At 41.0% G+C, this 14,888-nt stretch overlaps 1 protein-coding gene across 3 annotated transcripts in view; it reads right to left on the bottom strand.

Annotated features, from left to right (window-relative positions):
* LOC106584901 (kremen protein 1) overlaps positions 1-14,888 on the bottom strand; it is a 125,263-nt gene that overhangs the window by 5,777 nt on the left and 104,598 nt on the right. For 2 of the 3 annotated variants that reach the window (XM_014170565.2, XM_014170564.2), the window contains exon 8: positions 2,305-2,523. In XM_014170565.2, the coding sequence (XP_014026040.1) occupies positions 2,305-2,523 (219 nt within the window). The remainder of the gene's footprint in view (positions 1-2,304; positions 2,524-14,888) is intronic. The other variant, XM_014170566.2, reaches the window with a different exon arrangement.

The raw sequence follows: 14,888 nt of genomic DNA, 5'->3' as shown, positions 1-14,888 counted from the left end.
ACCCCCTTTTGACCTCAGAACAGCCTCAATTCGTCGGGGTATGAACTCTACAAGGTGTCGAAAGCGTTCCACAGGGAGGCTGGTCCATGTTGACTCCAATACTTCATACAGTTGTGTCAAATTGGCTGGATGTCCTTTGGGTGGTTGACCATTCTTGATGCACACGGGAAACTGTTGAGAGTAAAAAACCCAGCAGCGTTGCAGTTCTTGACACAAACCAGTGCGCCTGGCACCTACTACCCTCCCCCTTTCAAAGGCACTTCAATATTTTGTCTTGCCCATTCACCATCTGAATGGAACACATACCCAATCCATGTCTCAATTGTCTCAAGGCATAAAAGTATTTGTTTAAACTGTCTACTCCCCTTCATCTACACTGATTGAAGTGGATTTAACAGGTGACATCAATAAGGGACCATAGCTTTCACCTGGATTCACCTGGTCAGTCATGTCAGGAAAGAGTACACTCAGTGTAAGGTTTGATCTACCGGCACACATTAGCCTAAAGGTCTTTATCACAACCGATTCAGATGGTAAAATATTAGTACCTGCGTTATTGGTGCACATCTGTTACTGAACAGCAAGCTATAAAATCAAAGTATAACCTCCCAGTATTTCGTAATTGCTTATCTTGATCAGAATGAATTTAGGGAAACTGTTAAAAGACAATTGCACACAGCATATTGAATATATTATGCCATTCTTATCATTAGCATTAGTATAACATTAGCCTCAACATACATTGTTTAATTTAATTTCACCTATATATTAAAATATTTACTATTTCATTAAATGTTTTTGTTACATGTAATCTTTTGGTTCAACCTTAATGCCCAATAAATTACTGGGAGGTTATACATATGGAGTGTGCGACTCTCTTTGTTTTCATAGCTTACAGTTTATTCACCGTTAGTCAGCACCTCTACACTAAAGAATTTTCTCTGGGTGTGCGCCAGCTCATGCTTTTTATTTTAATATATACTGAACAAAAAAATTAACGCAACATTTAAAGTGTGGGTCCCATGTTTCATGAGCTGAAAATAAAAGATCCCGGAAATGTTCCATATGCACAAAAAGCTTAAACAAATTTGTTTACATCCATGTTAGTGAGCATTTCTCCTTGGCCAAGATAATCCATTCACCTGATAGGTGTGGCATATCAAGAATCTGATTAAACGGCATGATCATTACACAGGTGCACCTTGTGCTGTGGACAATAAAAGGCCACTATAAAATGTTAAGTTTTGTCACACAACACGATACCACAGATGTCTCAAGTTTTGAGGGAGCGTGCAATTGGCATGCCGACTGCAGGAATGTCCAACAAAGCTGTTTTTAATGTTCATTCCTCTGCCATAAGCCACCTCCAAATTTGGTTTAGAGAATTTGGCAGTACGTCCAACCGGCCTCACAACTGCAGACCACGTAAGCCCAGGACCTCCACATCTGGCTTCTTCACCTGCAGTATCGTCTGAGAGGGTGCTGAGGAGTATTTCTGCCTGTAATAAAGCTATTTTGTGGGCCTGGCTCCCAAATGTGTGGGCCAAATGTCCTCCTAGGCCCACCAATGGCTGTGCCCTTGCCCAGTCATGTGAAATCTATAGATTATGGCCTAATGAATGAATGTATTTTAATTGAGTGATATCCTAATATTAACTGTAACTCAGTAAAATCTTAGAAGTTGTTGCATGTTGCGTTTATATTTTTGTTCAGTATATATTCCAATAACAAAACAGGTCTCACAACTTTTTTGTAAAACATACAGTTTTTGACCAATCAAAACCAGCGTGAGACCACAGAGGCAGACAGGAACGCTGTTGGTTACACATAAGAAAACCCCAGAAAAGTACAATGTTGGTTACACATATGCGAAATCCCAGAAAGGTACGCTGTTGGTTACACATGAGAGAAACCCCAGAAAAGTACAATGTTGGTTACACATATGAGAAAGCCCAGAAAGGTACGCTGTCGGTTACACATGAGAGAAACCCCAGAAAAGTACAATGTTGGTTACACATATGAGAAAGCCCAGAAAGGTACGCTGTCGGTTACACATGAGAGAAACCCCAGAAAAGTACAATGTTGGTTACACATAAGAGAAACCCCAGAACGGTAAAAAAAACAGTACCAAAGGTACAAAAAAAGAAACAAGTAGTAACTGAGAGATGGAAAGGTAGGACGTTGCAACGTCGGTATCAATAGCTGTGAGTCATAGTAGAAAGCTCTATTAGAAACCCAGAGAAGTAGAAAGATATGATGTTGGTAACTGATAGATAGAAAACAACAATATTGGTATCTACATACTAGAGGTGTGTCCGTTGGTCCCGTTGGGTCCGGCCCACTGACCTGGCATGTTGTGGTCCGGTTTACCGGGACTGGACGTTATCACATAGAGGATTTGAGAGGAACGTCCGTTATCGCTCCCGTTAGACTTCTCCGTTACGCCGTTAAGCTCAGGCTTTACTGTACTAGTGTCCTCATCTTCCTTCTCATCCATAGGTCTGGTGTCCAGGCCTCTCAGCGCTGAAACAACAACAACAAATAACATGTTTCCATGGGCCTATTGCAACGAAGATTGGCCTGTAGATTATTGGCAGATGATCTCTTGTCAAAAACATCAATACATGATAAATTCACCAACGCAGCTGATCTCAATTGCAAGCAGCATTGGCCACCGGTTTACTGCTCCCCAACGTGGTTCGGGTTTATCTCTTAGTCCTCATTGCAACCAAAATTAGCACAAAAAAAGCCCTGTGGTGGGTATAATCATTGGAACAATTTGATCTGGCAATACTACTTGACTAAGGACGATTTATCTATTTGACAATCATTCCGCACAACTAAAATAAAGTATTTAATGCCCTCGTTTTACCACAGCAAATCTACTATGGCAATGTAGCCTAACCTATTCAAATCTATGGTGTATGAATACTTTTTCCTACACCATGTTTCCAATTAATGTTATCCATTAATGATTTTACTTGTCTGAATCGAATATGGTCATTTCTTATCAAGAGGGCAAAAGGAAATATTCCATTTGACATTTGAAACTAAATCGTGATTGCATTGTATTTTGAATCAAATTATATTGTATTCTAATAATATTAATGAAGTTATTTAAAGTTGCACAAATAATATATCATTGTGTTTTTAACAAATCATTTTAATCACTTGAAAAAACTAACAAACATACATCACCATTCAAAAGTTTTGGGTCACTTAGAAATGTCCATGTTTTTGAAAGAAAAGCACATTTTATGTCCATTAAAATAACATCAAATTGATCAGAAATACGTTGTTAATGTTGTAAATGACTATTGTAGCTGGAAACAGCTGATTTTTTATGGAATATCTACATAGGCGTACAAAGGCCCATTATCAGCAACCATCACTCCTGTGTTCCAATGGCACGTTGTGTTAGCTAATCCAAGTTTATAATTTTAAAAGGCCAATTGATCATTAGAAAATTTTTGCAATTATGTTAGCACAGCTGAAAACTGTTATTCTGATTAAGCAATAAAACTGTCCTTCTTTAGACTAGTTGAGTATCTGGAGCATCAGCATTTGTGGGTTCGATTACAGGCTCAAAATGGCCAGAAACAAAGAACTTTCTTCTGAAACTCATCAGTGTTCTTGTTCTGAGAAATGAAGGCTATTCCATGAGAGAAATTGCCAAGAAACTGAAGATCTCGTATAATGCTGTGTATTACTCCCTTCACAGAACAGAGCAAACTGTCTCTAACCAGAATAGAAAGAGGAGTGGGAGGCCCCGGTGCACAACTGAGCAAGAGGACAAGTACATTAGAGTGTCTAGTTTCAGAAACAGACGCCAACTGGCAGCTTCATTAACCTCTTGACGGTCGCCTAGGATAGGGGGCGCTACAGCGATTTTTGAAAAAAATTAGTGCCCATTTTAAACGGCCTCCTACTCAAACTCAGAAGCTAGGATATGCATATAATTAATACTTGTGGATAGAAAACACCCTAAAGTTTCTAAAACTGTTTGAATGGTGTCTGTGAGTATAACAGAACTCATATGGCAGTCAAAACCCCGAGACCGATCGTAACAGGATGTGGAATTCTGAATTGCGGACTCAACTTCATCACTTTGCCTATAAATCACACCGTGAGCAATGGTTCATTGAGCACTTCCTATTGCTTCCACTAGATGTCCCCAGTCTTTACAAAGTGGTTTGAGTCTCCTACTGTGAAAACTGACTGAATGAGACGCTGTGGAAAGTGGTCACATGAGGAGGGCCATCACCATTATGACGCCGGCGCCCCTGGCTACCCTCCCCTTTCGAAACGTTTTGAAAGACAATGCAATCGTCCCCCTTGAATCTTATTGGAGCTCTGGTTGAAAAAGGCCCTAAAGATTTATGTTATACAACGTTTGACATGTTTGAACGAACCTAAAAATTAAAAAAATGCATTTTATTGAAAGAGGAGTCCTGCGGCCGACGGAAGTTTTGGAGCAGCCTTCAGAACGCGCTAAAAAGAACAAGCTATTGGGACGTAAAGGATTAACTTTTTCGAACGAAAATACATTGGTTGTGGACCTGGGATTCCTGGAAGTGCTTTCTGATGGAGATAATCAAAGGTAAGGGATAATTGACAATAGTATACAAGAGTAGATTTGTTATGCGATTGTTCCAAGATGGCGCTGACCTGTAACGGTAGCCTATTTTTCTGAGTATCGCATCCCCTTTTATCGCAAAGTGTGATTACCCAGTAAAGTTATTTTTAAATCTGGCATTACAGGTGCTTTCAAGAGATATTCATCTATAAATCTTAGAATGACAATATTACATTTTAAAAATGTTTTCGAATAGTAATTTAGTAAATTGTAGCGCTGTTTCACCGGATGCATTTGAGGGAAAATAGTTAGTCAACGTCACGCGCCGATGTAAAATGCTGTTTTTATATTTAACCTGTTAGGGCTAGGGGGCAGTATTGACACGGCTGGATAAAAAACGTACCCGATTTAATCTGGTTACTACTCCTGCCCAGTAACTAGAATATGCATATAATTATTGGCTTTGGATAGAAAACACCCTGAAGTTTCTAAAACTGTTTGAATGGTGTCTGTGAGTATAACAGAACTCATATGGCAGGCAAAAACCTGAGAAGATTTCATGCAGGAAGTGGCCTGTCTGACAAGGTGTCGTTCTTCTTGCCTCTGTTTATTGCTATAACGTGACACTTCCTACGGCTCCCATAGGCTCTCAGAAGGCGGCAAAAAGCTGAATTGTGGCTTTGCAGGCTCTGGCTGAAAAAAAGTAGCGCGTTTGGGTAGTGGCTGGTTACAGTACTGTGAGACTCAGGCGCGTGCCCGCGTCGACCGAATGCTTTGTTTTCTTTCCTCTGTTTACCTAAACGCAGATTCCAGGTCGGAATATTATCGCTTTTTTACGAGAAAAATGGCATAAAAATGGATTTTAAACAGCGGTTGACATGCTTCGAAGTACGGTAATGGAATATTTAGATTTTTTTTGTCACGAATTGCACCATGCTCGTGACCCTTATTTACACTTCGGATAGTGTCTTGAACGCACAAACAAAATGACGCTATTTGGATATAACGATGGATTATTTTGGACCAAACCAACATTTGTTATTGAAGTAGCAGTCCTGGGAGTGCATTCTGACGAAGAACATCAAAGGTAATCAAACTTTTGTAATAGTAAATCTGACTTTGGTCAGGGCTAAACTTGGTGGGTGTCTAAATAGCTAGCCGTGATGGCTGGGCTATCTACTGAGAATATTGCAAAATGTGCTTTCACTGAAAAGCTATTTTAAAATCGGACATATCGATTGCACAAAGGAGTTCTGTATCTATAATTCTTAAAATAATTGTTATGTTTTTTGTGAACGTTTATCGTGAGTAATTTAGTAAATTCACCGGAGGTATGCTAGTTCTGAACGTCACATGCTAATGTAAAAAGCTGTTTTTTGATATAAATATGAACTTGATTGAACAAAACATGCATGTATTGTATAACATAATGTCCTAGGTGTGTCATCTGATGAAGATCATCAAAGGTTAGTGCTGCATTTAGCTGTCTTCTGGGTTTTTGTGACATTATATGCTAGCTTGAAAAATGGGTGTCTGATTATTTCTGGCTGGGTACTCTGCTGACATAATCTAATGTTTTGCTTTCGTTGTAAAGCCTTTTTGAAATCGGACAGTGTGGTTAGATGAACGAGAGTCTTGTCTTTAAAATTGTGTAAAATAGTCATATGTTTGAGAAATTGAAGTAATAGCATTTCTAAGGTATTTGAAAATCGCGCCACGGGATTACACTGGCTGTTGCGTAGGTGGGACGATTTCGTCCCGCCTAGCCCAGAGAGGATAAATATGAACTTTATCGAACAAAAGAATGCATGTATTGTGTAACATGATGTCCTAGGAGTGTCATCTGATGAAGATTGTCAAAGGTTAGTGCTGCATTTAGCTGTTTTTTGGTTATTTGTGATGCATGTGGTTGGTCGGAAAATGGCTATGTGGCTACTTTTACGATATACTCCTCTAACATAATCTAATGTTTTGCTTTTGCTGTAAAGCCTTTTTGAAATTGGACAACGTGGTTCGATTCAGGAGAGGTGTATCTATAAAACGATATAAAATAGTCCTATATTTGAAAAAAAAAAATATTAAATTTTGTTATGCTAATGGGATTGGATTTTTCGCTGGATGTCCAGCCCGACCAGGGGTTAAATAGTACCCGCAAAACACTGAAGATAGTGCCCGCAAAACACTGGCAGCTTCATTAAATAGTACCCACAAAACACCAGTCTCAACGTCAACAGTGAAGAGGTGACTCCGGGATGCTGGCCTTCTAGGCAGAGTTGCAAAGAAAAATCTATATCTCAGACTGGCTAATAAAAATAAAAGATTAAGATGGGCAAAAGAACACAGACACTGGACAGAGGAACTCTGCCTAGAAAGCCAGCATCCCAGCGTCGCCTCTCCACTGTTGACGTTAGGACTGGTGTTTTGCGGGTACTATTTAATGAAGCTGTCAGTGCTTTGCGGGTACAACACTCAATAGTAAACCTTTATTTTTTCATACAGGACTACAGTAATTAGGCTATTAGGCCTACTGCGGCATATTGTACTTTATTAAAGAAACAATATCTGAATTGGAAGGAAATGTGGTGTGGAGATGAATTTATTATTTGGAAATCGTTATCCAAAGAAACAAATACAAAGGGCTTGGTTTGATAATGATATTTAAATTGTATGTCACACATGTTGCTGCAATCCATATCACTTTAATTTACAATGTGGTAATTCATTAAAAGTTGGTCTTCTATACATTTATTTTCGCAGAGTAGCCTCGATGTAGCCATAATTGGCTGAATTGTCTACAATTAAACGTGTTAACTAAATAAGTTTAATTGACATAGGCTACATTTTGAGTCAAATCATTTTATTTCGGTTGCCATATGTAATATTCTTCCTTTTTCCTCATTTAAATTTCGGTGATAGGGTGTTACTTCATTGGGGTGGGAGTAGTCAACACAAATAATTATGATTTCCTATGCCATTTCCGCTGTCTTGTATCCAGACGGCTTGACACCATAACAGCGTCAGATCAGCTGGTCTACAAGTTTGATAAAAATAAATAAGTGCGGCCCTCCACTGAATTTTGAAATCCCAGTGTGGCCCCAAAACCAAAATTATTGCCCACCCCCTGAGCTGACTTTGATTTCTAAATTAACGAGGTTAATTTATGAAATGATCAAAACATGTTATTATAATTCCTTATCCCTACAATGAATGGTGGCCTAAATCTTTGCTAGGAGTTAAAGGTTTTTGTCTGACATAACTCAACTTGACTGTGATGTTCCCACATGTTCTCCATTTGATACAACAGAATGCAGTGCTGCCGTTGCTTCAAACCTCGGTTCGGCAGGAAATTCCTCAGACGTCATCTGAGAGCGTTTATCTGAGAAGGAAATGAACATTGCACCACTCAGCACTGTATGGATGTACTAACATCCAGCTTAGCCTCAAGAGAGAATCTCTCTCTCTCTCTTTCCCCATCCTTTTCTCTTCCCAGCTCAGCGGGGGAAAAAACAATTTAATTATGTGACCTTTTCTTATAACATGTCTCATAATATTGTATATTCATTTCCAACAACTTCTGTTTCTGATGTGCATTCTGAAACAAGGGAAGTCAGAATTGAGACATGACCAGAAGGGAATTGGCTGCAAGTCTGGGAGTCAGACTCTGACCTGAGAATATTGTTTTTAGTAGAACAAAATGAGAAAAGGTTAGGACAGTCTGTGTCTGTGTGTGTGTGTGTGTGTGTGTCTGTGATTGTGTGTGTGCCTCCCAGCCCTGTAAGCTCTTAGCTTTAATGTCAACAGTACTAACTAATTCAGAAAGAGTTGTATTGAGTGTTGATGCCTTAAGGAAATGGAACTGAAACAATAGTGTGGTGTTTACAAGAGTTTGGTCTATACAGAGAACTGCTATTTATACATAAATACTTCCATTCCACTATGATGAGTGTGTAATATAAGATTGGGTTCAGATTGGGATCCCTAGGAGGTGGTGCACTCTGTGTATACAATGATGTTAAGGATGGGGAGAATGATGCATGAATGATATATACAGATATACGATACCAGTGACAAACAAAACATCTCAAGGTTATTTACATAACCCCGTTCTCTAATATTATGAGTGAGTCGACTCATGTGGGAACGTGCCTGTTTGCAGAAATCTAGAATAACTGAGTTCTCTTTCAGTTATTTGTTTAGACGACTCACATATGAGATGTATGAAACTCCCATAACGTAGGCACGCTCTCCGAACACTAGTTTCCAGACTACCCCTCAGAGACCCCGATACTGAGAACAGTATGCACCAGAGAAGGTGCAGTGACTTCCAGTCGGTAGAACCTCATGAGGGGATGCCCAACATGCCGCATTACAGATCTCCTGCAAGGAGAAGCCTTTGAACAGAGCCCAAGAGGTAGCCATACTGTACCTCTGGTGGAATGAGCCCTCAGGGCCTCCAGAGGCTGTGAACCCTTGCTATTATAAGCTAGTATAATAGCATCCACTATCCAATGTGACAACCATTGACGAGAGAAAGGCCTCCCCCTGCAGGGGGTGTTCAAGACACAAAGAGCTGGTCGCTCTTGCGTAAAGCTCTCTTTCTATCCAAATACATGTGTAAAGCACGCACTGGACACAAACAGTGACGACGCTCTTCCTCTGCAGAAGAGAAAGGCGGTAGGTGGAAAGCCATAAGCTTCAAGGTGAGACAATTGTAACTGTCACTGACCTTTGTCATAAAGGTGGGGTTAGGCAATAAGGTTATCTTGGTAAAAACCCGGGACAAACAGTAGGCAGGAATGGTGAACTGACAGTGAATGTCGTTCACTCACTCGCTTTGAGGAAGTAAGGGCTACCAATAAAGAGGTCTTGAGAGAGAGATATTTCATCCCTACATTCTCCAGCATCTCAAAAGGCTGCTGAGACAAAGCCTCAAGCACAGTAGAAAGATTCCAAGGCGGGGCTACAGGCTTGGATACAGACATAAGCGGTGCGCCCCTTCTTGAAATGGCATTAGAGCAGGTACTTGCCCACTGCGCTGTTATTAAGGCCTATATGACAAACTGAAAAAGCGGTTAAGTAGAACTTAACAGTGGAGAAAGCCGTCCCGCTGTCTAGAAGGCCTTGCATGAAGCATAAAACCTCTGACACAAAACATTGGTAAGGAATTATTTGTTTTTGGTCACACCACTTCTCAAAGATGCACCACTTATTTCCGTAAAGTGAGCGTGTAGAAGGGGCTCTGGAATGTCTCAATGGCTCTGAGAGGCAGACTAGTCGTGTCCAGATTTAACCTTAACCAAAGCTTTCCCGGACATGTGGGTGCTACCAGGATGAGGGACGAGCCTCGTTGTCTCACTATGGCTATAGTGGGGAGTGTGAGGCGCATAGGGGGAAAAGCATAGAGCGGTGCGCCTTTTGCCAAGGGTGTACCAACTACGGCTGTGGTAGTCATGACATTTTGTCAGCCGGTGATTGTCAAGCAAATAACTTCCGGTCTCACAGTAATTGACCATGAATGAACATAAACACGTTTAGCATCTCCTGGCTTCCACACATAGCTTACAAGCCACTGATGCAGGCATTTGGAACATCTACATTTAAGAAAAGTCTAATAAATCCATGTAATATAGCTTACACCATCACAATAAAGAAACATGATATGAAGAAAATGTAGTCTATTTCAAAAGGACAGAATAGCATACTTTGAGTTTGCCTTATGTTGGGCCCTGATCTGGCTATGCCATATGGCTGTGGGCCATTTCAAGGAACGTGTGCCGCCCTGGTTGTTGATGTAGGCCGACACTGTCATATTGTCTGTCCTGACAAGGACGTGACAATACCGGAGGAAGGGTAGAAAGTGTTTCAAAAGAGGAACACTGTCAGAAGTTCGAGGTAATTGATATGGGCAAGACAGAGTTGTGTGGTCCACACTCAGTTAACTGCCTGGCCCTCGTAAACTTCGCCCCCAACCCATGAGTGACGCGTCTGTCGTCATCACCTTCCCCGCTGACACCACTCCTAGAGTGGTGCCGAATGTGAAGATCGAGGGGCCCCTCCATTTCCAGAAAGATGTGAGGCACTCTGATGTCGGGTGCACAGACCTAGGGATAAAACCCAGCGTTGGAAACTTCTCATCCTCAGTAGGCCATGTGGGACCACTGAGATAGTGGAGTCTATTAACTCCAGTAACCGGAGGCGTATTCGGAACATGGCCGAGTGCCTCCTGTTTAATAGGGATAGGCACTGTCGGAATGAGGCCATGTGGCCTCCCGACAGCGTTGGGTGATACTCAGATTCTATATTCTCTGTGTCAGTATAAAACAGCTTTTTATCTGATTGATTTGGAAACACGAGCCCGGAAAGGTGGGTTACCAAGGAGGTAACATCTCACCCCGCTCGCTCCCGGGAAGGGAGCCCCTTGTTTCTGACAGACTTGAGAGCACCTCCACACACTTGGTGAATGTTCGGGAGGCGCTAGCCCGAACGGGAGAACAAGGTATTCGTAGGCTTTGCCTTTAAAGGCAATCCTTAGAAACCTTGTGTGGATGCTTATCTGGAAGTACGCAGGTCAACTGATGTGACCCAGTCGCCTGGACGAATAGAACGAGACACCATGTTCGGTGTGAGCAAAGGAAACGCAAAATTCCTCAGATAGCCGTAGAGGACCTGTAGGTCCAGAATGGGGCAATTCTCTCCCCTTTTTGGTAACCAGAATGTACCAGGAGTAGAAGCCTCAATGTCTCTCTTCCTCTGCTATTACTCTGATATTCCATTTGAATAGAAGAGAGGAGATTTCCTGCTTTAGTATGCGTGCCAAGTCACGGTCGCATCTGATTCCAGAATGCCATTGAAGGCAAGAGGTCTCATAGCGAACTGCAGTCTGTAGAACTTGGTAACAGTGGAGAGGGTCCCAGGCTTGACTGTGGATGCATGCTAGTTTTCTACTCTCTCAGCGAGCAACCCATGGGGAGGCACTCCACCCGAGAAGGTACCAGCGTAGAACACGGAGTGTAACTGTTCACTGCACTTCTCTGGCGCTGGGGCGTACCCCTAGGTCAGATGCCCCCTCTCCCTCCAGGGGAATCCGTTGGGCGCAATCTCAATGCTGTCAAACTAGCATGGTGCTCGGATCCCCTGAGGCAGGGTTAGCTTCTTCCATGGCACCAATTGGAAAGCTAATCCCAGAACAAAATAAAAAACACAGCTAACTAGCAGTGTGTTGGCTGCCAGCTAGGCTAGTTAGCATGATGTTAGCTGGGAAAAGCTAACCTCTTAACCAAGTGAACGTAGCTGTCGTTCGCCAAGTGGGCTACTGAACTAGCTATTTAGCAGGAGGAAGCTAGCGCTAAGTTAGTCTTGCGACGAAACAAAGCGTATCTCTCTACCGAGAGAAAGACTAGAAATTCTTCCCTTGCAGGTAGAAAACCTAGGGTAGGATAGTGAACTAGCCTGGTTAGCGAAACCTTGCAGCTAAGCTAGCCAAGTATCTGTAGCTAGCCGGTTCCGGATGCTAACTACAAAGAGACCTCGAGAAAAAGAGGCAAAGCTAATTCTTAGCCGTATAAAACGTTCCTTTTGTTTTTCCTAACACAGAGACAAGAGCTGGCAGAGAATATTGTGACACTCCTGTGATCTATTAACCTTATAGGAAATGGCCGATATGGATAGGGCTAAATTGAATTGTTTCTTACAGAATACATTTTTTATGCATAAGCATGGTAGCAACTGAAATGGAAAAGTTTGGAGATTATGGGAAAAGTATTTGACCAAATTTGAGGACACAACAGTTCGCCTGACAGAAGACTGAATCCAAACATTACAATGTTGATTTTATATTTACTGTACTTTTTGCCATATTTGTTGTTTTAATAAGACTGCTAGCTTAGGTTAACTGTTTTGAACTCCAAGCACAGATCGGACATTTGGAAATTCATTTGCTTAAGCATTATCACGCAAACACAGTTATTTTTATTGTGACACGCCATCAGTGAGATTTGAACCTATGATCTTCTGTTGTCGATCCATGGGATTAGTCCACCAGGTTGGAGCTAACAAGCAATGTATTAATTTTGTATATTTTTTTTAAACTCATACAAAGCTGTTAATTTTAGTCTATTCTAACAGACCCCATTTCAAAGGAAACAAGCACTCATTAATATAATGTGAGGCCAATTAGTGGGCGTGGCCAACACACCTGAACACACTTAACAAGATAGTGGATAGTGAGAGTTTTGCTGATGCTGAGAACGGAATGTATATGTTTTTCAATGACATTATTAGAACGTTCTTTCAACGTTACTAATGTTTTCTTGTGGTTGTTATGGAAAATGTTCTTAATATTCTGAGACCATGACTTCAAATAGAACCATGCGGAAACCTGCAGAAAACTTTATACTGAAGTACTGAAATTCCCACAGAAGGACATTGTTTCTTAACGTTCTCTGAACATTCTGAGAACATTACTTTAAATAGTACCATGAGGAAACCAGGTGGAAACGTTATGCTGATGTATTGAAATTCCCAGAGGAGAACATTGTTTCTTAACGTTCTCTGAACTATTTGAGAACATTCCCAATGCCAAACCAGTTGGAGAACATTCCTAGAACATTACCAAAAATGTAATTAAATGTAACCATGTTTGAACTTTTAGGAAACGTTCTGTTTAAAGTAATGAAATACCAAGAAATAACATTATTTTGTTAAGTTCCTTAAATGTGCTGAGAAAGTCCCAATGCCAAGCAACTCATCTGCACCATTCCCAGAACTTTGCGGGCAAGGTTGGATGCAAACTAACCATAGGACAACCACGCTTTCACCAAGCTCTAAGAAACACATGGTTCTCAGAATGTTATGTGCTAGATGGGCTACCTCTCACACACAGATGATGCACAGCACATACAGAAAGACACGCTGAAGGGTAGGCCTAATTCTGATCATGGCTGATATGATAAATAACTTAAAAATCGACATATATTTAAAAAGGAAAACACAATATAAAATGTTCATGACCGTAAGAACCCTCATTTGACAACTTGGAACAGCGCATCCTGTACATTTAGGCTGGCCCCAATTCTCAATCTGCGCATTCTCAAACTCGGAAGAGTCTACTGGTAGACATACACTGAACAAAGTGGAATCAGGATCTGAATGCCCACTCTCCATTGCTATTCCATGCAGATCCCGCCTTCATTCCGCTTTGATCAATCTTTTTTTGATGCTGTGTGTGAATCCGTCGCGCTGAGGAGAGCTTGAGTAGGAAAATCTGGAAAGGAAGATAGGCAAAGAATGGCCTTTTGGCGGACGCGCGACCTGTCTGTTTCCAACAGAGGTTTGAGACTAGGACAAAGACCAAAAACAAAAAGGACAAAATCAATACAGTTACATATAGCAATTTTGTTTTTGTTCAATATTATACTGATATTTGACTCAAAGTATTGATTTGTAAATGTTCTAGCTCTAGCCTGCTGTACCTGTGCCAAAACTGTTCTTTTTCATCCTATAGCTTGTTCTCCATCTTCTTTTTACATAAATAGTGAGCCAACATGTTTTCAGCACTTTTATTTCCCTGAATGATCTAAACAAATTTTCTCATGCTCTTTCTTGTCTCTTTGCAGCAGACATGTAGTGAGCAATATGTTTGAATCATCAAATCGCAATAAAATCGCGGTATCGAATCGCAATACATATAGAATCGTAAGAATCGCAATACATATCGTATCGGCACCTAATTATCATGATAATATCGTAAGGTCCCTGGCAACTCCCAGCTCTACTAATTTCCTGCAATTCTACACATTTTGCCATGGTTTGGCATGCTATCTGAGTGACTCAAACATTAGAACAAAATCAATGGGAGCCCATGCCATGAAATGTTTCGAATTTTTAATTCTACCAGACTGCGCAGTTTTTATTTTGGTGATTGTTAGTTTTCAAAGATGGCTATTTATATTTTCTACATACATGTTTTTTATATCTGTTTTTTAGTCATTTAAGTTAACACAGAACATTTTTACCATCCAGAAAAGTATTCCCCCACACTGCCAATGTTTAATATGCAACGACATGCACCTTGTGAATTAGTGTGTGTCTCACGGTGAGTTCCTAGAAAAACAAAACATTTCAATATATGCAACACCAATATCACCTGCGGCTTTGAGGCATTGGCTAGCAAATGATAAGAGAAAAGGTCCACCGCCGGCAGCACTTGGAGTCTCCCCTGACTGTCTCCCTTTCTTACCCTCAGTGTGTGGCTAGGCGCATGCATGTGTGTGTGTGCATGTGCCTGTGTGTCTGTGTTTATGTGTATGTGCTT

Source organism: Salmo salar, chromosome ssa24 (genome assembly GCF_905237065.1).
Source record: "Salmo salar chromosome ssa24, Ssal_v3.1, whole genome shotgun sequence".
In the NCBI taxonomy this organism is placed as follows: Eukaryota; Metazoa; Chordata; class Actinopteri; order Salmoniformes; family Salmonidae; genus Salmo; species Salmo salar.
Note: the sequence above shows the minus strand (reverse complement) of the source record. Positions and strands in the feature narration are given on the sequence as shown.